Here is a 25,888-nt window from a genome sequence, read left to right on the forward strand (position 1 = left end):
GTTCCCTCTCTCGCTGTGTCTCTCTCTGTCAAATAAATAAATAAAATCTTTAAAAAAAAAAAGAAATGTTTTCTTGTTAGTTTTTCCACAAGAAGACTTGGCTCATCTAGTTCCAAAATAAAGTCTTGCTTTTTTTTTTTAATTAGGATCTCCATAGGGGCACCTGGGTGGCTCAGTCAGTTAAGCGTCTGCCTTCAGCTCAGGTCATGATCCCAGGGTCCTGTGACTGAGCCCCACGTCAGGCTCCCTGCTTAGCAGGGAGCCTACTTTTCCCTCTTCCTCTGTAGCTCCCCCTGCTTGTGCTAGCACCCTCTCTCTCTCTGTCAAATAAATAAATAAAATCTTAAAAAAAAGGATCTCAATATCTCTGATATCTTAATGATGCAGAGTCTTGCTAGTCAAGAACATAGCTTATATTTCTATTCAAGTCTTTTTCTGCATCCTTCTGTAGAATTTAAATCTTCTCTTCGTATAGATTGTGCATCATTATTGTAAAATTTATTCCTAGGAATTTTCTTTTTTTTACTGATTTGTAAATGATGTCTTTTTTTGACAAAAAGATGTCAAGATGTCATCATGATGTCATGATGTCAAGATGTAATGATGTCATTCCATCTTCTAAGATATAATGCTCTCCCTCTAAGATGCTGAAATAGCCCCAGGGGAGCAGTCTACCTCAAATAATCCTGAGAATTACCGGAGTAGCAAGTAGTTCTCAACTGTGTTTGCCCTTGCAACATATACTATGAGTGATTTTGACATACACCAATCAAACTTACAGGTGTTCCTTGTTTTTTTAGGGACTCTAGCACAAATGAGAGGCTGTGGTTCTTCAGTAGCTGATGGAAATGTATGTGTACAGGCACTGTCTTAGGGGCCAGGGACACCATGATGATCAAGACAGCCTGAGTCCCTGCTCTCATGGAAGTTGATCACATAGTCCTAGCCAAACAGAGCAAACTCAGCAGAAAATCAAATAATTATAAGGGTGCAAAGTTCTGCTAAGGGGCCATGAGAGTGTAGCAGAGGTCATTCATCAGGTGTTAACATCCACTAACATCCACACCTGAGGCTTCAATTAACTCTCAAATGCTACCCACTCACACATTACGTTTCCAGTTCTGACTCTCCTCTGAGCTCCAGACCTGCCATTTGCACTTCCTAACAGGAGGTGGAGTCTAATCCCCCTCCCTTTGGATCTGGACAGGCTTACGTCTCATTTGTAGCCAGGACACTATAGCAGATGTGACTCTATATGATGTCCGAGGCTAGGTCACATAAGGCACATGCAACTCTGCCTTGCTCTCTGGGACACTCACTCTTGAAGCCCTCAGCCACCGTGTAAACAGTCTGACAGCCCTGAGGTTGCCATGCTGTGAGGAAGCCCATACTAGCCCATGCAGAGGCCCCGTGGACAGTCTCTGAGGCTCCATGAAGAGGGAAAGGCCCAGCCAGCCCCCAGGTGTCCTATCACCCAGTGGTCCAGTTCTACATTAGAAACCCAAGTTAGAAGAGTCTAGCCAAACTCTTTCCGAATTCCTGACCCGCGGATCTATGAGAGATGATAATAGGATTACTGTTCTTTTAAGCCACTCCATTTGGAAGTGATTTGTTTTGTAGCAATAGTAACTAGCATCTGGGCCACGTGGTTTTGTACATTTTTTCCTCCTACTTGGAACCCTTTCTGCACCCCTTTTGCCTAGTTACCCTGTACATATTCTTCAGATCTTTGCTGAAGCACCGTCCCTAAACCTTGAAACCTGGGTTCATAGTGCCCTCATAATATCATGTACCTTTCTTTCCTGTACTCATCACCATTGCATTTGGAGATTCTCTGACCAGGGTCTGTCTTCCTGACAAGTCTTCAGCTCCACAGAAAAGCATGCAGTTACATAGTAGGCCAGGCGTGGCAAACTTAAATGTCAACAAGAAAAGGAAAATAACAAACAGAGAGACATGGGTAGGGTGGGGACTGCAGTGACATGAAAAGTATGTGCCCACCTATAGGGTGTAGCTGCCACTCTGCGGGCTCAGTGCAGCCAAATCTGCCTCATTTATAAAGAGCTGATACTAATCCAGATGATTATTACTATTATTTTTTAAAGATTTTATTTATTTGAGAGAGAATGCGCGTGCGCACGTTCACACAGACGGGGGGAGGGGCAGAGGGAGCCGCAGACTCCCCATTGAGCAGGGAGCCCGCAGTGGGCCTGGATCCCATAACCCTGAGATCATGACCTGAGCCGAAGGTAGACGCTTAACCAACTGAGCCACCCAGGTGCCCCCAAACCCAGGTTATTATGTAAGTGTTAGAATGATAGCAACTAATTAAAACTAAAAACACAGATGAAAGAAAAAGGAAGAAAAACAACAACAAGCTGAAGATTTAATACTCCTTAGGGTTTTTTTGGGGGGGGAGGTTGTTTTTGTTTTTCCCTCGGGTCAGCACAGATCAAGCACGGGGCTACAGATTGGTCAGACAATACGTATGACCCCTTCAGGTTCAGGTGGTCCCCAGCCACCTGACCACAGGGCTGTTCTCAACACTCCTTGTTTTTTGAGAATGACTCTGAACTCGCTTTGTGTAATCAAGGAATTGTATTTAACTGAGGCAGAGGTTAGCTGTGGGGCTGACTGGGTTCAGGAGTGGGTCACTTAGATTTGTTTTCTCTCTTTGTGTTGTGAGTTAAATTCTCTTCTAAGGGCCTGCAGACTTCTTGACTCTTGCCAAATAATAAAGGAATTATTTATTTTTCTTAGAGATGAAGGTGGAAATAAGAAACTGTAACCATTAAGTAAATTACACTAAATTCTGTGTTCCTTCCTAGAATGTAAATTATATACATTTATAATAAGGAATGGGAACATGCAAATCAATAAAAACCCTGTGAGAAGTTGATTTTTATCTAAAAAAAATTATACTTCATGTCATCTATGTATCTATTAAAAAATGGAAAAAGAGGTATCAAGCCATGAAAAAACATGGAGGAAACTTCGCATATTACTAACTGGAAGAAGCCAATCTGAAAAGGCTACAGACTGCATGACTCCAACTATATGACATTTCTGGAAAAGGCAAAATATGGAGTTGGTGAAAAGATCAGTGATTGCTAGGGGTGAGGGGAGGAAGGGGGAGGCAGTACCCTAAGAACATGTGACCCCTGGAATGACACATGATTGGTCACTAGCAAGAGCAGATCGCAGCTTAGGCTGCTCACAGCAGCACGTTAGAACTTCACAACTCTAAAGAGAGTCCTATCACTCTTCAGGTGGGGAATATGAGACAGGGTATCAAGCTCTACTGATTCTCATGTCCACTGGGTAAGACAGGAAATTGTTCTTATTTAACTAAGGGGGAAACTGAGGCCCAGCTGTATCAGGATCCAAATCGTGGAATAAAATCCAAAATTGGGATTAGGAAAAAAAAAAAATAGAGGGATCGCCCCTTCAATATATGGAAGGAGGGAAATAAGTGGAGACTGGAAGTCATCTGCCCGTCACTTGGGTCCCCACAGGTGATAGTAAAATGGGTCAGAACATCCCCTTCTACCTTTACACCTCTGAAGAGATTGATTGTGTGGGGACCTCAGCTTTGAGTTTAGAGAAACCCCTCTGTGTCCACTCCTTTACCCAGTGAGCTATGGGGTCGACTGCTTAGAAGTTAGAGAAAACAATTCTCCTTTAGCAGAGGGCTGGACAATATCTGACTGTTGCTTACCACTGTCTTGGACTGGCACTAACTGGACAGTGAAAGTCCTTTGACTGTTCTTGATGTCCCGAAATTCAATCTCATTGCATTTTACAAGAAGCAGAGTAAGGGGGCCTGGTCTAGAGAAAAGTGTCCTCTGGGCCAGGGGCAAGGTCCCAAAGCCATGTTTGGAGAGGCCCCTTCAGCCACAGGACCTCATATCATGAACTTATGCAAATTAAACTGCATTGCCTTGGCAAGAAAGATTGAGCAATAGCTAGATTGAAAGATACTGAGAAAGATAGGCAGAGAGAAAATAAACCATTTTTAAATAGTGGGGAAGTAGTCCCAGAGTGAGCAGGAAAGAGGACGCCTGGGCATCTGCAGCTCTTCCCCTCACTGTTTCCTGGACCTCTCACAATGCGCACATTATTCTTTGCTGAGTGTGATTCTGGAAGTCCAAAATTCCCCACCATTAACCCCAACCCCCCTAAAACCCCTTTAGTTTATCCAGAGCTGGGTGAAAGAAATAGCAATCTGGCATTTCTCGCCCTCTGCCTATAAAAATAACTGGTTTTATTTATTATGTGCTTCCCCCACTAGAACGTAAGCTCTCTGAGGGCAGGGATTTTTGCCTCTCTGTTCATTTCTATATTCTCAACTCTTGGAGCAGTACTTTGCACACAGCAGGCGTTTAATAAACATTTACGTAAGGAGAAACTAAGGGAAGGAGCAAAAGAAGGAACGGAGGCGGAAAAGGAAAGACAGAAAAACGGGAAGAACGACGGGAGGGGGGCGGAGTTAAGAAGGTCGGCCCAGCCTTGTTGCGGGTCCCCGGGTAGCCCTCAACTCCCAGCAGAACTACAACTCCCAGCAGGCCCCGGGGGCCCGGGTGGGCCGCCGCGACCAGGCCCGACCAGGCTCCAGCCCACCAGGCTCCCGGAGTGCCTTGCGAGAGCAGGCGCCGTCGCAGCGCCCGCCGGGACTTGTGGTTCGGACCGCGGGTGGGGGTGGGGCCGGGCATGGAGGCGGGCGGGGGACGGGGGCGGGCGCAGGCCCCTCCCCCGTCACTTCCTGCGGGGCTGCGGGCGCCGGAGCGGCTCTTCAGCGTTTGCGCCGGCGGCCGCCGCGTCTGGCTTGGCTCCCTCTTCCTCTGACCCCCCCCCCGGCCCGGCGGCGCCCGCCTCCTCCGCGGCCACTCCGCCTCTTCCCTCCGCCGTTCCCTTCCTCCTCTCCCTTCTTCCTTCCTCCTTCCCCTCCTCGCCTCCCCCGGCGCCACCGCCGCCGCCCAGGACTGCCGGCCGGGGGACGAGCTCGGGGCAGCAGCCAGGTGAGGCGGCCGGGCCGGGCCGGGCCTGGCGGGGCCCGCGCGGGCGCCGCGGCCGCGGGGAGGGGGGCGGCGGGTGGGGCCTAGGCCTCGGCGGGCCCGCGCGCCTGGCCTTCTTCCCCGGGCCTCTGTCCCGCCCGCGGGGCCTTCCCGGAGGAGGCGGGTCCTCCCGCGCCCCCCGCCTCGGGGCGCCCCGCGGCCTGGACCCCAGGCGCTCCAGCTCGTCCACCCCTTGCTGGGGCAAGAAACAGGTGCCACGCCGCCTTTCCTAATTCCTCCTCGTGCGTGGGGATGCCGAAGTTATTCCTGGGGCGGGGGATGGGGTGGGGGTCCCCGCTTCAAGTCCCTGAGATCCGGAGCGTCTAAATCTCCGCAGCTGGATCTGGAGCGTAGTGGTTACGAGCACAGCCCAGGTGTCCAGCACGGGTACAAACCCCAGCGCTACTCCCTTAAGCAAGTCACTTAAACTCTTTGTGTCTTGGTTGGAAAAAGGGGCTAATGCGGTTCCTGCCTCTTCAGGCTGTTAGGGTTCCGTGAAATGGGGCGTGTGAAGCGCTTATCAGAGTGCCAGACCCACAGCGTGTCCCAATAAACCGTCTGCATAATTTATTAGCGTGATATTAAGGTATAACTTAATGGGTAAAGTGGGATACAAGTTGACCTACCTACCCGTTTGGGTTTTCTTTGAGGCAGAAATATTTAGCGTGCCCACCGCCAGCGCCCGGGCTTTTGTTTTGGGTTGTTAACATCTGAAAGGGGCGTACGTTTAATTGGGACACTCTGTAAGTAGGCAGACTGTAAAAGATGCTGTTACTTCCATCTCCTCCGCTGAGCCAGCTACAAGATTTTCACCAGCTCCCTCAGTATGAGCAACCTGTCCTTTTTTTTTTTTTCTGCCATCATCCGGCTTCTTGTTGTCATTTCATTTCTGGGAAAGTTGCTGGCAGAAGCTTTCCTTGAGTTCAGCAAACCTTTCTGGAGCACTTGCTCTGTGTCAGGCTCTGGAGGGGGCGGTGTAGGAAGCAGGCAAAAAATATGTCTGTCCTTTCTTGCGCTACATTTCTAACTTCTAACTTTTTTTCACTGCAGCTTTGCTTTTATTCCCTCCGTCCCTGTTGGCCGACTTTCCTTTTAAGCCCTTGCCCCACCTCCGTGTTGCAGTATTGCTTATGTGGAAGTTTTCTCCTGTTCCGGCGAAGATGTGTGCTTCAGTCTGTTATGCCTCTGTTCTCTGGCTGTGGGGACGTTTTTAAGGTCGCTCTTCCCTTCTGCTTGTAGCTTTAATTGTTTAGAGGGTGGGGGAAAGAGAGTTAATCCGGGTTTTTGATTGATCTTGGCCTTTCAGGAATCGGTGTGCTTACCAAATATAAATTACATTGCTGCTTGTTGAAGTAAAAACTAAAAATACAGTTGGATTGTAGAGGGAGCAGTTTCGGTCCTCCTGGTGACAGGTGGGATTTTTAAAACAGCAACTTTATTTAAAGATACTGAGTTTCTTTTAATTCTTTACCTAGTTGTATATGTGTACCTTTCCTTAAGGAAATGCAACTCATGGAGGTTCAAATTTACAAAAAAGTAGTGCGTGTGTGTTTGCTCACCTGAATGATCCTCCTATATTGTAGAGTTGTTTTAGGTAATAAATGTCTTTACTGAATTTAAAGCTGTTTTGATTTACACCTGTCTCTTGATTACATGTGATATAAAGTGGCCTGTTGACATTTTCCTGTAATTTTCTGACAGAGCCTCACCGTCATTTCTAGTTTAAAATCTTTGGTTGGATGACTCTTCAGAACACCTAAGAAATAGCTGTACAACACGCATGTCTTCTGCCACATCGAAAATTGTAGTGTTGGGGAAATGATGTTTTAATATTGCAGTCGATAACCTTTTTTAAAAACTCTTTATTATGGAAAACATGAAAAATTGGATAACTGTAGAGAACCCCCATGTATTGGTCACTTAGCTTTGACAATAATTAACTTGTAGCCAAGGTCATCTTGTTTCATGAAGTACCTCCTCCCCCAAACTGGGTTATTTTGAAACAAATCCTAAACATCATATAATTTTACAAGATCATCTCAGACTGTTAATCTGTCACAAAATTTACTTTTAGTGGAATCATAGTTCTCATTTTGTTTATTGGTCTTCTCATCTCTGTTTACACACGATTACTATACAGCAGAAAAAAAAATGAGTGGCCAGATTAGCTGTTGGTTCAGTGCTTATTCCATTCAGTCATGTCCAAAATATTGCCTTGCTTTTTTGTGTACAAAAGCAACAGTTCTTGAGCTGTTAGTGGTTATAATTGAAAAGGAATCAGAAATACAGATATCCCTAAGCCTGTTTTGGTGGAGACCTACTTGTTAAACCACTTACAATGGAGAATAACTTTGTGTCAAAATTAAACTACAGTTAATAATTCATAATGAAACTTTCAAAGTTTCTTTACAGTAGTTGTGTAAATATGCTGCTGTCACATTAGGTTAAGAATTAAGCAAAGGGTATTTGATTTCAAAACTTTGTTGTAGAATTATTTTTAGTAAGTATGAATGAATTTCAGAGCCTAGATGCTCATGTTTTTCTTTCTTGTCTGAAAAGAGATTTCTCCTAGAATTGAAGTTGACAGGAATATTACATTTGTCATTGTTACTTAATTTTCAAATTTCTGGTCATGGGCTGTTCACAGCTTTTCGACAATTGTAATTTACTTTTAGATAATTGTAATTTCAATTATGTAGGTTTACTTTGCGCTTGATCAGGTGTAGTGAAAACGTATGTTATGTTTTACTACAGTCTGGGAGATGGAGAGGGATGTGCATACCTCTTAAAATTAGAAAAAAAAATCTGGTATCTAAGAAAGGGCACAAAATGTGCTTTATTTTAAAAAATGCTTAGTGCTTCCCAGGAGGCTTAAAGTCAAACTTTTTTAAGTATTTGGAATTGTTACCATAAATACAGTTTGTTCAGACTAAATTGCTCTCTTTTAAGATTCAGCCAGAAAACCCATGTATATACAGATTATTTTAAGTTTAGAAAGGAGTATGACTCATAGAACTTTTCCCCCTCATTTCTGAAGTCTTATCCATTAAAATTACTCTTGAGTGTAATCGTTCAACGTTGGCCTATACTGTGCTGCTTCATCCAGTCTCCCCTCAGTAAGACAATGAAGATATTTAATATAGGAGGCACAGAGTGGCTCTCAGCTTGCAGGGCAACTTTCTCTCTTGCCCTTTTACTGGATGGAGTGAAAGTGAAATTCACCAGCATAAAAATGAAACTTTCATGAAAAAGGCATCTTTTAGTTAGATGTCAGTAAGTCAATTCCAGGGACCTTGTTTTTATGAGCCTCCACACTGGATCGTCTTACTCACTGTCATATTTAGTGGCACAGAATTGCTCAGGTTGGGGAAATGTAAGTTCTTCCCCCTTTTAAATGAGAGCTTTCAGAAATGTTGAGAGAATTTTATGACAAATTTTGTTTCACACTAGACCTTTTGCTTCACACTAAACCTAAACAGGTTGTTTTAAATTGTAAACTTTTGGTGACAGAGACCTTTGTAGCTAACATGCTTCTAGTATAATTTTCTATATGAGCTTTTCCTTAAATAAAACCTCATTAAAATCAAGATTTAGCATTTATGCCGTTCCAAAAAGTGTAATTTATGAGTTAGAGGGCGCCTGGGTGGCTCAGTCGTTAAGCGTCTGCCTTCGGCTCAGGTCATGATCCCAGGGTCCTGGGATCAAGCCCCGCATCGGGCTCCCTGCTCTGCGGGAAGCCTGCTTCTCCCTCTCCCACTACCCCTGCTTGTGTTCCTGCTCTCGCTGTGTCTCTGTCAAATAAATAAATAAAATCTTTAAAAAAAAAAATTATGAGTTAGAGATTGAATGAGAAGACATGTTATTTGCTATCCTTATTTTTCCCCGACATTTTATTATGAAAATTTTCAAACATATAACAAAGTTTAAAGAAATTTACTGTATGCTTCTGTATCTACCACCTGCTCTCTGCCATTGACATTTGGCTCTTCTTGTTTTATCAGGTCTGTTCCATTTGTCTGTCTCTTTGAATTCATTAGTCCATTTTATTTTTCAGTACATTTCAAAATAAATTGCAGCATCAGCACACTAAATACTTGAGCATGCATAGCCACCACAGTGAATTTTAAATTGAGGCAGCTCTGTAAGGTGTTTCTAGACCTTTAAAAGCCAAGGGCTTTGTTGATTTTTTTGTTTCCAGTTTTGCTTTGACTCCAGAACTTTTTGCTTTTTTGAAGAAATGTTTAATGAATTTTTGCGATAAGGTGTGCTTATGTGTAAATCAAGTATTACAAAGCTTGAATAATGTTGGCCAAATCCTTTGTTCTCACCTACTAAGGAGATAATAGGATTACAAATATATAGCTATGTTGATCTTAACAAATACTCCTAGATGGATGGTTTGGAGATCTGTTTTGTGACAGTTTAATGCTCTGAACTAGAAAACCTTACCAAAGAAAATTATTTATTATTTAAAAAATGGTAAAATGAGGAAATTACTACAAAGAGCTTAATTTTTTTTTAATACGTACATTCCCAAAGTAGTGAATAAGGTTGATATAAAAGTGATTTATGTCACCAGGTAAGAGGAGGTAGAAACAAATTCTCTGCAAACTTGATTTTATATTTTCTGGAATTACACATGTTTATTTATTTGTTAAAGGAGTATATTCAGGGGGCTCCTTCAGAGTATATTTACTGAAAGCAAAAGTAGGAAAATCTGTCCAAGAAAGTATTTGCTTTCGATTAAAAATTAGTCTTCTAAATATTAAATTTGTAGCCCATCTGCTTTTGTTTAATCTGGAATCTAATTTGGGGGAGAAGTGTGATGACTTTGTGAGTTTATAACAGTAATGAAACAAACCAGGCTATTTTATTATATGATACAGAGGTCATAATTGTTCTAGAAGATTTTTGTTAGTCTACCAGACTACAAAATCTTAAAAAAAAATTTAAGTGCCCTGGGGTCTTTGCCTAAATGGAAAGGATTGTTCATTAGATTATCTCTATATTTGATGTAGCTTTAGAACTGGTTGCCCAGTGAGTGGGTTGATTTTAGTCAGCATGTTCTCTGTTCCCATTTAAAATGTTTTTTACAAGTGATGTGTAGCTATAAGTTTATATTTATAGATGTTTATGTGGCTGAGGACAGGATTAGTAAATTTGCTGGATAATAATACTTGCTACTATTTATTGAGCTCTTAACCATGTGCTAGGTAGGTTAGGATTACAGGGTGAGGGTTACTTAATGCAGGAAAGGAATCTGAAGGGTCAGATTGAATTTATCTAATGATGTAAAAGCTGCTGTTCAGCGAGCTCTTCCTTGGTGCTAAGAGTTGAAGTAGACACTTTATTTTGTATTTCTGATACTGGAAAACGTCTTTGCAGATGTCTGTTCACAGTGGCTGTGGATACTGAGGCCTGTCTGGGAGGCCAGGTAACTGGAGTGGGGTTCTGAGCTCTTTCCACTGAACCAACTTCATCTCTAATTATGCTCGGGTGCTTTTTGTTTAGGGCGATTTTTTCTGTGTGTCACCATAGCTAGAATGATTTTTTGGTCACTAGAACTTCAGACCAATTTGAAAAAAGTCTGTTTCAGTAATACTCAGTTTTTAAAATGAACTCGATTCATCATTCCCTTGAAATAGACTTACCGTGTACTTTTGTTTGTTGTGATAGATTGCTACAGCCACATTAAAACTTGTAGGTTGATTCAAAGGCTTGTGGGGGGCGGGAACTACTTAGAATTAAATCGGGAGGAGGATATTTCATTAACCTGTGTGTTGTAGGAGGCTGTCCCCTAAATTATTGCTATAATCCTTCATGAAGTTAATTAAAAATGATTTATGAACTATAGACAAGGTTGTTGCTAAGAAAATTAGTTTCTTTAGAATTATAATATTCTACTTTATTGGATATGCATTAACTAAACTTCCAATTAACTTTATAGGGCTCTCTGGTTGTGGCCCTCTTTGCCTCCCAGCCATGTCTAACATCCGTTTCCTTGCTGATGGTATTGGAAATATTTCATGTAACTTTCTGTTTGGTATTAAACTGCCTCCTGAACAGTTTCTTTTTTACTTTCTTTGAATCAGTGATCTCCTGAATAGGAAGCCTCTTTGGTTCTCCACCCAGGTAGTAGTCCTCTCTTAATGGCTAGTTTTAAGAGGCTAGATCAGTGAAATTAAACCTGCCCATTGGATTTGGGGTTTTCATGAGACGGTGTGTGTTTCCATTCTGTGTTTTAACCTCAGCCTAGGTGACCATGTAGTCTGTAATGACGTACGTGTGTCTCATTAATCATGAAAAGGTGTCGGAAATGTGTCTTTTCTGGGGATGAAGTGAGCACATGCTGCTTCTTAAATTGTCTATATTGGCTCCCCTCAGGCACGAGCTTTTTGATCTAACTAGATCTTGTCTGATTCTCTCACAGTTTTGCTTTTTGAAGTCCATGCTTTCTATAGATTAAAATTAACTGAGGCATGAATTTTCTACTCTTGCAGATTCCACCCTGATACAAACAGGGCCATTGTCTGCTGATGCCATTGTGATTTTGTACAAAATGCTAGGCAGTCCTTTCCTCTGTCAGAAAGAAGATAATTTATATGTAATGATAAGTCTGATTATGCCTGGAGGCTTATGTTCTTTGTTGCACAATTTAACCAACCTGCTCATTGAAACTCTATGACCCTTCACCTAGATGACAGTCAAATAGAGTTAGGTAAATAAATTCCCTTTTTGTTTGTAGTGTAGTGAACCTTTACGGTCTGGAACATTTAGAGTATGACTACTGCTGGGTACTGATTTCCCTGTTAACAGAATTTACCTATTTAAGCACCAAACATAAAAAAAGAATAAAGTAATTTTTTTTAATAAAGTTCTTTCTAATTTTGCTGTTTTTTCTTTCTTAAATAGCGTGTTTCGTACATGACTTATGTCATTTTATAAAATCAGTTACAGTATACCCTAAGAAAGTGACGTTTAACAACTAACTTGGGTATGGAATATCATACTTTACAAGCATTTCACCTGTATTACCAGCTAATCCATCCAAGCAGTACAGTTACTTTATTAATCCTATGAAATTGGTGGTAGTGACCCCATTTAATATAGTAAAAGGTTGAAGCCTCTTAACATATCAAATGAAGCATTTATTATTCAGCTCAGCACCAGAGTTGGACCCAAATTCAGATCTCCAGCCAAGACTTTCCTCCACCATAACCAAACAGCCCCCTGTGCTAGCTGGTTTGCCCTTATCCTAAATCAGCATTTTGCAGCCAAGGGGTCTTTTTCTTCTTACTTGTTTTCTTTAGTTATGAGGTGATGTGTATTATAAATGATTTGTTACTGTGAGTTAAAATGCCACTGTGAATTATTTACTAAATTTGTGTTAGGTTCAAGGTTATTCTTGTACAATTGCACAAGGACAGGGACTGTATCTTATTTATGCACTGCCTTCTCCCCAGTGTCTAAAATACTGCCCGCAAGTAGTAGGTGTTCAATAATTTTTTGTTAAGTGAATAAAGCAATGAATGTAATTCATTCTTTTGCATTCTAGTATGTTTTCTTGAGTGGGAAAGTAAGGGAGTTGGGCTTAACCCCCAGTCTGTCTTCTCTGGCACTGCTTGGAGAAAGTAAGTGCTATATAGCTAGACTAGTAATAATCATGAGGGTTTTGGATTATCATTTGAAAATGGTTGGGGGATTTCAAAAGCTGCGTTTGGTCACGGGAGTGTGAATGTGTATATGAGTGTCAGCTATCCTTGTTTTGTGTGAAAATGTCTAAAATCCAGATGGTTACAAGCTGCTGTATTTCTCCCCCCTCCTCCTCTTTCCTTTGCTGTAAAGTTGTTGTGGTTGTTTCTTACTGTTGTCATTGACTCTAGCAGCTCCTTTTTTCCATTTTATTTATTTATTTTTTTATGTATTTTTTTTTTATTCTAATTTTTTACATTTCTGGGTTGGGCTAAAAAAACGTAGATACCCAAAACTACCGTAATTGTTGAGCACAGATGGACTTGAATTGAGGGAAGCCCCCCCGGAGTAGAAGGCATGAGCTCTCCTAGGCAGTCTTAGAAATGTCTTTGGGCTGCTCAGAGGCCTTTTCCGGTTTCCATTCATGCTAGTCTTGTGAGATTATGGAGAAACAGGCCTCTAGATTGGAAAGTTTGTTAGTAGTATAACATACTATTTACGAAAAGGACTTGAGTTGTTTAAAATACCGTAAAACAAATTAGACTTTATTGTTTTATTTCTGAAATTGTTTGGACAGTGAACAGCTACTTTTATCTTCTGTTAAGTCACAGTAGCAGTGAGAAATTGAAATGAGTGAAATTATGTTGTAAAAATGCAAAAGGCATCTCAAGGTAAGGAATCGTCTTTGTTACTGACTACAGTTGACCTGTGAACAATGCGGGTTTGAACTGCATGTGTCCATTTATATGCGGATTTCTTTTATAAATGCAGTACAGTATTATATATGTATTTTCTCTTTATGACTATGTTAATATTTTCTTTTCTCTAGCTTTATTGGAAGAATACAGTATATAATACATATAACATAAAATATGTGTTAATCAACTGTTTATGTTATCGGTGAGGCTTCCGGTTACCAGCTAGGCTATAAGTGATGAAGTCTTTGGGGAGTGAAAAGTTACACGTGGATTTTCGACTGTGTGGGGTGGGGGGGTCGGCACCCCTAACCCTCGCGTTGTTCAAGGATCACCTGTACTACCCTTTAAAAAGGAAGATACCTCTAGATAAATCAGATCTGAGAGTTTGAGAATTAAACTCTTATGTCGCCTGAAATCCAGTTCTAAAGAATGATTATGGTTTGGATTTACTAGAGGTAATGTGCTTTTTGTATTTTGCAATTTAATATAAGAATGTTTATGTGCAACTTGTGTTTTTGTAAATTTTCCCATGCAGTTGTATTTGCATGACCAAGCATATGGTAAGGACATTTAGAAATAAAATATTTAGCCGGTAGTTAAAAGGGGGAAAAACCCCATAAGTTTAAAAACCACACTTGTGTGATCAGACAGTATATGATGCCCAGTTTCTTTCTTTAAAATTAGTTTCGAAGTACTCCTCTCTCTCTTATGGTCATGTCTCCACAAAGTACTCTGCCCAGCTCCCAGGCAGTTGTGGCTTTTGTGGATTCTACAGTGTGCTGCTTCAGGCCATGACATCATGTTTTCAGAAACTTTCCTCCTTGTAAATTTTAGGTTTCCCCAAAACTTGAGCAATATATATCTTCATTGTCAGAAATGGTCTAGTCTAGTAAATTATTATTGTTTCTTATTTTCTAGGAGTTTCCTAATCACATAACCTCTCAGAACTGAACCAAAACAGCATTATTCCCGGAGCACCTCTTTTTAAGGTACACATAATTTGCTCTATAATTTCAGGCCTGTTCATAAACTGTAATATTTTTGAATTCTTGAATGGCTTGTGTGGAAAATGACTTTTACTTCTGTCTGTAAGGTTAGAGAAAAAGAAGAAATTGTATGCAGTCTGAATTTCTTTTTACTCTTGAGATTTAATTAGAAAGTAAATGCAGGGAAGATTGTTGGCAAGAATGTAAAACCCTTTAGCCAGCACTGCCGTGTACTTTAAATGTCGAGACGTGAAAATTGGCCACTGAAGTTGTCATTAGACATAACTCGGCTGGTAAGTATCTTGCTCATAGCAGGTTTTGTAGATTGCCTTTGATTTCTCAGATTGTTTATGTAAAACTTGATTTTCAAACTTGTGGAAATAATCCAACATTGTTTTCTGTCATGAGATAGGGTTATGAATCAAGTTCCATTTACTGCTGGCTGCTTGTGATCATCTAGACCAAAAGTTTTGTAAGAGTTGAGGATTTTACAGTTTTATATCAAGGCACTGCAAAATGCACTACATCTGTCAATGCTGCCTTGTATTTTAGCAGTTTCCCTCTGAGAGCTGAAAGCACAGCATCATAACATCACTGAGGTAGTGATTAGTGGACGAGTCAAACCCAGCTTTCTTTGGGAATAAGGAAATTGAAGCATAAGGAGATCAGAGAAGTTGTACCAGGCTCAATGAATGGATTTACACTGGGTTTATTTAATGCTTTTGTTTTCCAAGGACTAAACTGTTACCATCCCATGCCTTAGGATTTCTTCATTATTTTCGCCCTCCGATTGCTAAAGCTGAGGCTTTGCCGAATATCCTGTTACAGGGTGTTCTGGGGAAACTGAGGCATCGGGCAGTGGATTGCCAAGAATTGGATGGATAATTGCTGTCTTATTTGGGAGTGGAACTGAAAGCCACAACTCAGAAGTTTGATCTGATTTAACATTGTTGGTTGCTACTTAGCAGCAAGGCTGGTTTCTTAGAAACTGGGTCTTGGCTCTAGTCTTTTTTGCATGAAGATGATGGTAAATGCCGTCGTGTTTCTAGGTAGATGGCACATAGTTACAGAGTACAATTTCTGAAAGGAAAAGCCAGTTAACTGTTATGTTGAACTAAGCCCCTTCTTACTTAAGAATAGGTTACACAGTGCTACTCTGAAAAATCTCCAGCAAATCATGAATAGTCACTCATTTTGGTTGGTTTAAGACATTTCTCCATGTTCTTATAAGTCTAGATTTTAAAAACACTTCCATGTTTGCAAAAAATTATATGTGTTTGACTTTAGTTATTTGTAAGAGTTGCTCCTAGGGAATGGAAGAGGGAAGCTTGATAAGGTTGCAAAGCTAGAAAAGAAAGTAAGGTTTGCAGCTCGTTAGGCTGCAGAGGTAAAGTTTTTTTCACTTTAGTGTACAGTTTGGTATGATGGTCTTTCCAGGATGAACAATTAATAATGAATTCTCTTTTAAGAAGTGTTTCTTTAAATGGACCACCCAGTGGTTACATTTGTGTGGAAAGAAAATCCTCCATTGCCCACTTGGCACTGAGCCAAGTGTGAGACAGGTGCCACATTCAGTCACTTGGATGCAAAGATCTTGAACAGCCTGGGTTGTTTCCAGGCATTATTTTTGGCTGATTTTATTGTCTTACAAGTGATTATGCCTCCTCAGGGCTACTTGTCCTGTCTTTCTTTTGAGCACCAAGTACATAGTGGTCTTTTTGTTTTGTTTTTCCCTCTGTCTTAAGTAGTTTGGTCATATTTCTTTTAACCTTTTATTGGGTAATTTGATATTTGGGCCTGCTATTGGATATTATTTGCTTGACATTGCCGTTGTTATTTGGAAATGGTTATGTAGGAGTATAGTGATTGCCATGTTTCTGTATTTGCGGCTGCCCTGCCTACGAGTGTTTAGATAATGTTTGGAGTCAATGAAGTGCTGTTCTGGGGACCAGAGCCACGATGGTGGGTGCTGGTAGGGGGTGAAGGTAGGGAGGTGTGGTGGTGGTTGTGGGGGTGGGGTGAGTTTATTTGTAGAAAACATAAAACCACATTGCAACCAGAAAGATGTGTCCAGAAAGGATCTTAGAAATAACTGTTGAATGTAAAGGAATGGTCTGGGCATTTTAGGTGTATTTCAAGGCTATTGTAGGAAAAGTGGTTTATTCCTTAGCTTTTTTATTGTTGTGGACAAAGTTTCTCTGAGAGTGGAGCCTCTCAAAACCTAGAGAACTAATAGATTTACAGTTGGTTGCTTAAAGATCTCTTTTTGTGTCTTTGAGGAAAAGTTTAACAAATAGATTTTTTCTAGCACTTGAGAATGTACAATATGCCATATAAGGTTTCACATGTAGTAGATGCTTAATAAATTTTTGTTGAATGTTGAATGAATATACTGTCCTGAAATTGCTGTTCATACAGCTGATGCTTTATCCTGGCAAGGAACTGGAGTGCTCTTGTGTCTGTGTACCCATACTACATAAGATTTGATGGAGGACTTTGTTCAGGCGTTAGCAGTACTGCCCTCACTAGGCGTTCATTGGACAGTAGCGCAACCCCAAGAAAAGGATGGTGAAGGGAGAGATTTTTGGTAAAATGTTTGTGGCTATCTAAGCTTGTTCAGAATTGTGGTGATTTCTTTTCTCCTTTTTTTCTTTTTCTCTTTTTCTTTCTAACATCTTGTTTGGAAACATCACTTATTGCAAAGGGGAATGATGTGTTGAACACAAAAGTATACCTTCATTATAAGTCATATATTAATCTAGTTACAAATTGGATATTAAAATGTTTTTCCATAATTGCCGAAGTAGTTGTTTCATATTACAATGATTTAACAATCTGTTAGTTGAAAGTGAATATAAAACTAAGCACTCTTGCAGATAGTTCTGTAAACTATTTCTAGAAGAATCTGCCTTTTTGTTTCTTAAACAAATCACTCAGATGGTACACTCAGTATGGCCTAGTCTTGGTAGATCACTGCTGAATGAGGAATTTGCATTTGTGTCTCCTCACTTTTTTTTTCTTTTCTGGAGAGAGAGAGAGACAGCGCGCGCGCGAGAAGGGGGAGAGGAAGAGAGAGTATCCCAAGCAGGCTCCACGCCCAGCGCGGAGCTCACCTGGGGTTTGATCTCACGACCCTGAGATCACGACCTGAGCTAAAATCAAGAGTTGGACACTCATTCGACCGAGCCACCCAGACACCTCTGTACCTGATCAATTTTTAACACATTATGTATAATTTTTAAAAATGCTTAGGGGCGCTGGGTGGTTAAGTGTCTGACTCGATCTCATCTCAGGTCTTGATCTCAGGGTCATGAGTTTGAGCCCCTCATTGGGCTCCATGCTGGGCATGGAAAATATCTTAAAAACAATGCTTTTGTGGAATTCATGTGCCCATATTCCCCTTCCCACAACCCATTAAAAAGTATGTGACACTTGTGAAATGGAAGCTGCCATCCAAGGTGAGACTGTTTTTATGAGAAGATTTTTGTGTCCTCAAGCCAAATTTGGGACTTGGAATTAGGAGTCTTTAAAAAAAAAAAAAGGTATTCGTAACTCTATCCTATCACCTCTCTTCGTGTTTTAGTGCTTGTATGTGCTACGTAAATACAAGGATTTGAGAATAAGATGTGAACATGTTTTCCTGAGTTGGTGTCTAAAGCTCTTGAGATAAGAGAAACCAGAGGCTTCTCGTCTGTGCTGGAGGCCAGACACAGGGAAATAGCACGACCCAGGCTTAACAGTTAAAGGTGCTTTCAGTGCTGAGGAAAGCTGAAGTCTTTGTGTTTTCAGTTTTCCACCTAATTTTACTGTGTGTAAAATATTGTTCGTTTATAAGAAGACTGACAAATCATTTTAATCTCTTTGGAGTCCCTAACTTATCTGGTGGCAAGTAACCCTTAAAGATAGGCTCAAAAGAAAAGACACGATCTCATGGAAGGATTTCATCTTCAGGACAGGGTAGTACTGTTGGGCAACAGGGGCTAAATTCGTACAGAAGTAGGATCTGCAGAATTCCCTGGTTCCCCTGAATGCTGCTGTGCACTCTATAAGTAGCAGTAGTGAAAAGCTTTATTTGTTGTTCAAGTTATGTGGGTAAATAATATATTTTACCCCATTTATAACTATGTTAGCTGCCTGGCTTCTCTTTGGGAAAGGAGCGTCTATTTGGGTAAAATATTAGCCTCAATTTTTTAGAGCCTTTTGAGGTAAAAAGGGGGTTTTCTTTTCTTAAGAATATAAGCTACTTATTAGTGAGATTTTGTGGGTTAATATATGTGTACTCGAAACAACATCCTTGGCTCGTCTGTGCGTTAGATACCAGTAACTCCTCCCATCCTCCAGTGGGCGACAGCCAAATAATGTATCCAGACCACTCTGAAGAACTGACTTGTCCTCTCTTTAGAACCACTGCATTAAATTCTCTTTTCAGGCTTAGAGACACATAGGAGCGTTCATGGGCTAATGGGTGCTGTTTGGTATTGGTCACGGTGGACATTAGAAATTTGTAGATGAGTACAGCCGTATTCGGGTTTTAGGAAATTTTTATTTGCAATTTTGAACTACTTGTTTCCCAGTTACAGAGACACAGCTCCAGGTGAACTCAAGGTAACATTTTGGGGGCAGTCTTAATTAAAGGCCATTTGTTCCCTTTTTCAGCTTGTAGAAAATCTGTATTTAATAGTCTGTGACCGGACCTGCTGGCTGTGGGCCTGCTCTGCTCAGCACCGGCCAGAATAGATCTCTGGGCCCCACCCTTTCTAAATTTAGTTCGTTCATTCAGTCTCATACCCTCAGAGCAACCTGGGGCAGGATTGGGTTGCTGCCTCTGGGGTGCACGTAGTAGGCTCTGGAGTCCAGACACTTGGTTTTTGGCATAGTTTTTGACCTGTGACTAGTGGGTGGTGGTGTGAAGTTGTGAGTACACTATAGGTGAGGTTTTTTTTTTTTGGTAGAAAAATGCCCTCAAGACAGAGTTTAGAAAGAGAGGGGAGAAGGGAGTGCAGGGGGGTTGAGGGGCACTGAGAGAGAAATATTTCCATTTTGGCAGCTGAAGGAAATCAAAACAATGAAACAAGGTCCTAGCTGATTTCTGGTTGGTTCTGGAATTGTTTCTTGATGTTGGCAACTTGTTTACCAGGACAGTTACCTAGTCTTAGTGAATCTCCTCTGTTCCTTTGTTCCAACTCCAAAAGTAAACAAGGAACAACTGCAGTATGGGGGATTTTGGTGAATAAGGGGATGTTTCTGTATCCAAAGTCATGTTTGAGCTGAGGTGTTTGGGTTGTTATTTTTAGTTTTGCAGTTCTTTTTGCTCTCAGCAAGAGAGAATGTGCCAGAACTCCTCAAGTAACTTAATTGCTCTGGTCATTCATCTCTTTGTAGAGGTCCAGCTTTAATTAAAAATTACTCTGAGACTTTTTAAAAAATTAAGTAACAATTACTCTGTAATAGAACTTCTGATTTGTTGCTGGTTTCTGTTTTGGTTGGCTTTTTCTACTCTTTGTTGCTCTTGGTTATTTTGGGAGTACTTTTGACTTGGTTAAACATTTTCAGCTTTTTGAAGGATGACTCTGAACATAAGCAGAACTGTCCTTATTTTTGACTTATGAAGAAAATTTAAATGTATTTAGAAGTAATGTCTTTGGAACTTAGAAGATGAGGTAAATAGTCTCCTCTGCTCCCCGGGTTCCACTCCCCAGCCACACCAGTGAAATTACCAGTCTGAAATCTGTTCCTCTCTTCTTCATCTTCTCCACTTTTGCTTTTAATCGTACAAACACTATAGAATGTTCTTTACTATTCAAGTAATTTCTTAGGATCCTGTATATTGATGTAGATGCAAGTTTTGTTTGGGGTCTGTAACTAAATGAGACCATCTCAACAAACCTCATAGGAAAAAGATTTTTTACCATCATAAGGAAAAGAAACAGCAAAAGTGAGAAATTCCTGTGTTTCTTCAGTCAGCCTAAAGGAAAACTGTAAGGGTGCCAGTCTGAGCACCTTCGGTGGAAGCAGTGTTGACATTCACCCATTAATGGTCCTAGGAACCCGGTGTGCTTTCAGCTTCTGATAATTCTGAGGCCAGAAATCTTTACTGTATCCATATAGTATGGAAGGCCTCTCCCTATTTTTTTAATTGGCCATTTTGAATATAGGCTGTAGTTTGTAATTCTTAATATTCAACAAGGAATATCATTAAGCCCTACTGATGCTCTTTATAAAATAAACATGCAGAGCAGACGGGTATTGCAAGTCATTTAAAAGCAGTGTCAGAAAGTCATAAGGCCAGGAACCTCACTGCGTACCGAGGGGAAACCCACTTCTGATATATCGGTGGAGCTCCAGGCTCAGTGGGACTATTTTCATTCTTGAGTAGGTGACACCGATTTTGACTGAATATTGGCAATTACATATCTCCTCTATAATTTACCTTTTTATTTTCTTTCCCTTACAACTTTTAGGTAGAACTTTAGACTTCATAGCACTGAATTAACCTGCACTGAAAGCTGTTTACCTGCAGTTGTTCACTTTTGTTGAAAGTGACCATGTCTCAAGTTCAAGTGCAAGTTCAGAACCCATCTGCTGCTCTCTCAGGGAGCCAAATACTGAACAAGAACCAGTCTCTTCTCTCCCAGCCTTTGATGAGTATTCCTTCTACTACTAGCTCTCTGCCCTCTGAAAATGCAGGTAGACCTATTCAAAACTCTGCTTTACCCTCTGCATCTCTTACACCCACCAGTGCAGCTGCAGGTAAGCGTATGAATCCAAGTGTCTTCTTTTTCAAATGTTTTCTTAGCCTGTTTTTTGATCTGATAAGTAGATTGCAGATGTAGGGAGCTCTCACATTACCTTCAAGAAGCAGAAGAAAGTATTAACACCCATGCTTCTTTATTCCAGATGTAAAACACTCGGTTGTATACTGGGTTGTCGGAGGCCTGAGTTGACAGACCATTTCAAAGTGTAAGAAAGGGAATTGAAAACTAAACTATAAAACCTAGCTTATTATAAAGTGGCGGCCAGCAGAAAGGATTGAACAGTAAATACCACTTTGGATTTGTATTGTTGTATGGGAAAATTCTCCTTTTAAAATTATTTCCCAGAACTGACAAAGAATTCTTGTATGTGTAAGCCCTTGTTTTAGATTTCTGTAAGATTATATCCCAAGCAAGGGAGCAGCCAGATTTACCGGAAAGCAGGAGAGTGCGTTGGCATTTGTTAATTTTTATTTTGAACAAGTCAGTTTAAATTGAGATTCCAGAGGTAGTTCAGAAATCACAGTGAGGACCAATTAGAAATGGAACAAAGAAGCAGAGATTTTTGAAGAGGAATAAGTTCAGAAGCATTTAAATCTGACTGTTAGGAAAATAAAGATGAACTAAATGTACTCGTTGATGGGGCATGTGGCTGGCTCAGTCTGAAGAACATGCGACCCTTGATCCCCGGGTTGTAAGTTCGAGCCCCACATTGGGTGTAGAGATTACTTAAAAAAAAAAAAGTTCTAAATAAATGTGCTCATTGATGAGAAAAGACTTGAAACAGCTGAAAAATAAACAATCCTGAAAATAATATTCTGCTTCCCAACCCTTCCCCATAGTGGCAAAACCAATTAAATGGGGTGCCAACATGGGTGTCTCCATAGCAGAGTCACCTTCTAACAAATTCTTTCAACCCCTTGTACCTGACAATTTCCCTTGCATTTCCTCCTTCATTTCTCATTTCCTTTACTTTATAAATCTGTTCTTAGAGTGTTGGCTCATCCCCCTCTCAGCTGCATGGCATCTGTCACCCTACCTCTAGGCTTCCTTGGACTGGCTCACTGGAGAGCTATCTTGACTTGTCATAATACCCAACAGATTCAGTTTTCCCCAAATTTGCCATTGGAGACCATCTTCAAAGGAAATGTCACAGACTGTTTCAGTCCTCTGGGATTTACTGCTTTTTCTTCTAATGCGTTCTTATATCCACATCCTACTGACTTTGTAAAACTCCTGCCCGCCAAGGCCACTTTATTTTACTTGTATAATTCTCAGAAGTAGATAAGGTCTGAGGATGGCAGCCTCTGGAGATAAGACTAGGGGATGCCCCAGGAACGAGAAGTTAGCCGTGTGGAACACGACAGTCGTTGTTTGAGAAATGGCATCGGCACGTTGAGTTTTGTGCAATAACCGACAGGGTCCAGCTGACGGCTGTTGTGGTAACCAGTGTGTCTGTGCTCACAAGACCTCCGTGTTATTCCCGTGGTTGGCTATAACAACAGTGCTTCATCTGATTTCAAATCTTGCTTCCTGCCATGGTTTGGTTATCCCCCTGACCTCGGTTCTCTCTCTTTGGAAGACACACTCTCCTAGGTTCCCCGGCTTCGGCCGGCTCAGAGCGGACCCCAGCTGTGCCTTCAGGCGGGCGCCCCCGCGTGGTTTGCAGCTGTGCGGCACCGCTGCTCTGACTCCTTAGACCTTCCGTGTTCCCTCTTTTCTCATATCCCCGGGAGAGCAGCAGTCCTATATACTGCTAGTTGACTTCATTGCTCTGACGTTATTTTTCAGTTCCTTCTAGCATGGCACACCCCAAAGAGAAAACCCCAATGTGTCTTGTGAATGAGTTAGCCCGTTTCAACAAGATTCAGCCTGAGTATAAGCTTTTGCGTGAGCAAGGTCCAGCTCACTGTAAGGTAAATATTGTCCATACTGCTTGTGCATTTCTAACCCACCAGGAATGTTTTCTGTCTTTTTATGCTGCTCCAAGTGGTGCTGTGGTTCAGAATACGTACTTCCCAACCACTGAGGCTGTCTTCAAGAGATGCAAAAGTATAGATTTTTGGCAAGTCACTTCTCTTCATCCTTGCAGAATGGGTCAAAGACCAGACATGCTTCTTTTTGGGATATATGGCTTTTAAAATTCCAATTAGTGTGTGGTTGTGTTTAGGACTCTGAATAGAGACAATTCCCAAGCACCTGTGAATGATTTCCTGCGAGTTTTCCAGGCTCTGGGCCTCCTGGCTACAGCCTGCCTCGGGCTCCTTTCCTGCTTGTTTGCACGAACCCTAGACTGGGCAGGGAGAGGAGGGGAACAGGAAATCCATTTTGCCACTTGTTAGCAATCCAGGTAAAAGGTTTGAAGATGAGGGGTAGAAATTAGTCTCAGAGTGAGTCCTTTGGATTGTCTCTGATTTCACTTATCCTTGTCTTTCCCCATATCTTAGAGAATGGAAGACTGACTGTAATTTAAATTTTTACTATTTGTTACTTAGGAATTCAGTCTTTGAAGCTCGTTTGATATCTGTGCTAATGTAAATCTTGGAACTTAAATGTGTGCATATCTGGCTTTATCTTTGCAGCTGCAGTGTGAGAGAGGGTATGGTGTCAGAGAGAAGGAATTGGGTCTCCTATTTCTGATCCTAGCTTTGCAATAAAGATAATATTATTAAGGATGAGTTATTGGTCTCTTTATGCGTCACTTTTCTTGACATGCAGACCTCAAGCCTTGAATGATATATCTACCAAGTTTCCCTTTTCATTTGACTAAAAACAACATCAACCACAGTCCTAAATAGGCACCATAGTGTGTTTAGGTGAGTCGCCTTTGGTGTGAGACAGATGTGGGTTTAAATCTCAGCTTCTTCTAGCTGTGTGACCTTGGGCGGCAAGCTACTGCTGTTTTTGAACCTCAGTCTCCTCCTCTGTAAAATGGGGATAAGACCTACCCAAATAGGCCTACTGTGAGAATTAAATGAGAGACTGTATGTTAAAGTGTGGAGCACAATGCCTGGCGATTATTAAGTGCTGCAGAAATGGTAGCTATTATTATTAGGCATTTGAGAAACACAGAAATTTCTACTCATGTGAAGCTAGTTTTATTCTAAAGCATGATCGTATTTGAAATGTTTCTTTACTTTTGGAAGGCAATTAGTGATTTTCTATAACTGTTCTGTTTCTTCTGCGGGATTTTTTTTTTGCAGACCTTAACTTTGGGATTCCCTTTATTAACTGTTTTTGGTATTTTTTGAAACACGTACTTTTTCACTTAAACTTCAGTGGTACTGTAGGTCATTTGGCTGTGTGTTCAATCTGTAACTGCCCTTTTTTTTTTTTTTTTAAACCTTCAAGTTATTCAAAGAGGAAAAGTTATTCCCTCCTAACTGACTGTTAGACTCTTTAAAAAGTCGGTGGTGTGGTATGGTTTGAATTCTGTGAAAACCTAGATTCTAACCTCGCTACCAGCCCTCCACTTGGGAGGCAGCAGAGCCACAACAGTGCAGACGGGGGAAGTGCTGGAGAAAGGCGAGACTGTTGATAAAATTATAACTCTTTGCTTTTTAGCTTTTCCCCCTCAGTGTCTTTCCATGAAAGGTTCATGAAATGCCCTGGAGGTTGGGGATTGCACAGCACTGTAGGCTCCTGCTCTGTGGCTGCTCAGGCCAGCCACTGTTTTGAGTCCGTGCTGTTGGTGCTGAATGAGTACCCTTGTGAACTGCAGCATTAATTCAGGGGACCCCCTAATGGTTCCAGTGGGGTGAGGATTTCTTAATTTTTCCCCTTTAGTGGAAGCTGTGTGCTGAGGGAATCCTGAAGTTAAGATCTACAAGAAAAATCATCTGTGAAGGCAAGGCACACCCATCCCTCTAGGCACCAAATTTCTGTGGTCTGGACATTTTCAGATGATGTAGATGCATTCACATCAGCATTTCTCATGTATATTATTTGTAGATGAAACACAGTGATAGCCTGTGATAAAGAAAAGCAGAAAAATAAAAGCTCCAGTTGGTTTTGCTAAATTCCAAAGTAGTGAATCTCAAACTTCATAGTGCGTCAGAATCACTAGGGGAGCTTATTAAAGATACACTTGCTCCGGTCTCCCCTCTTGCTCCTCAGTCAAAATCCATGGGCATGTGTATTTTACCAAGTTTCCTGGATGAGCACCAAAGTTAGAGAATCACTGTGGCATGATGGGTCATATTTTTTGACAGAGTATTAATTCAGTTCTGATAGGATTAACATAACCTAATTTTAAGAATGGAGTATTTGGGTTACCTTTATACTTAAGAAGGAATAAAGAGGCTTGCCATTGTCAGCATTTGCTGAGGACAAAATTAGCTGTTTTGGATGCCTCCTTGAGTTCAGAAACGTTTCTTGATCTTTGCTTACTGTGGATCAGATTTTCTTCTGAAGGTGGAGGGAGTGTCTGAATAATAGAGTAATCTTAGCAAAGTAGAAGGCAGCGTTTTAGAGCCTGGCTGACATTCCCAAATTTATTCAAGTGTTTGTCCTCCTGGGATTGTGTTTTCAGACAAGAGACCACAAACGCATGAGAACATCAAAACGAACGTCTTAATTTATATGAGATACTACTATGTGTCTAAATCAAGTTTGCTATATTTCTTCCATGAGAAGTAATTGGAAGACAGTTTCTATTTGGATGACTTCCAAAAAATCAACGTCTAATATTTAATATATGTAGGAAA

The 25,888-nt window shown here is 41.1% G+C and overlaps 1 protein-coding gene and 1 non-coding gene across 9 annotated transcripts in view; one reads left to right on the plus strand and one right to left on the minus strand.

The window, feature by feature from the left end:
- Nucleotides 1-4,747: 4,747 nt before the first annotated feature.
- The window catches only part of STAU1 (staufen double-stranded RNA binding protein 1), a 54,233-nt gene continuing 33,092 nt past the window's right edge, over nucleotides 4,748-25,888 (plus strand). The window contains exons 1-4 of one of the 8 annotated variants that reach the window (XM_032387803.1): nucleotides 4,748-5,018; nucleotides 14,363-14,433; nucleotides 20,892-21,180; nucleotides 22,974-23,098. In XM_032387803.1, coding sequence (XP_032243694.1) covers nucleotides 20,976-21,180; nucleotides 22,974-23,098 — 330 coding nt within the window. In that variant the 5' untranslated portion in view covers nucleotides 4,748-5,018; nucleotides 14,363-14,433; nucleotides 20,892-20,975. Of the gene's footprint in view, nucleotides 5,019-5,246; nucleotides 5,267-14,362; nucleotides 14,434-20,891; nucleotides 21,181-22,973; nucleotides 23,099-25,888 lie in introns of those variants that run through there. The other 7 variants (XM_032387806.1, XM_032387805.1, XM_032387808.1 and 4 more) reach the window with 7 other exon arrangements.
- LOC116621796 lies at nucleotides 16,823-17,000 on the minus strand. Its single transcript, XR_004297450.1, has one exon. It is a non-coding gene; the product is annotated as a U4atac minor spliceosomal RNA (small nuclear RNA).

Source organism: Phoca vitulina, unplaced genomic scaffold (assembly GCF_004348235.1).
Source record: "Phoca vitulina isolate PV1807 unplaced genomic scaffold, GSC_HSeal_1.0 scaffold50, whole genome shotgun sequence".
Lineage (NCBI taxonomy): Eukaryota > Metazoa > Chordata > Mammalia > Carnivora > Phocidae > Phoca > Phoca vitulina.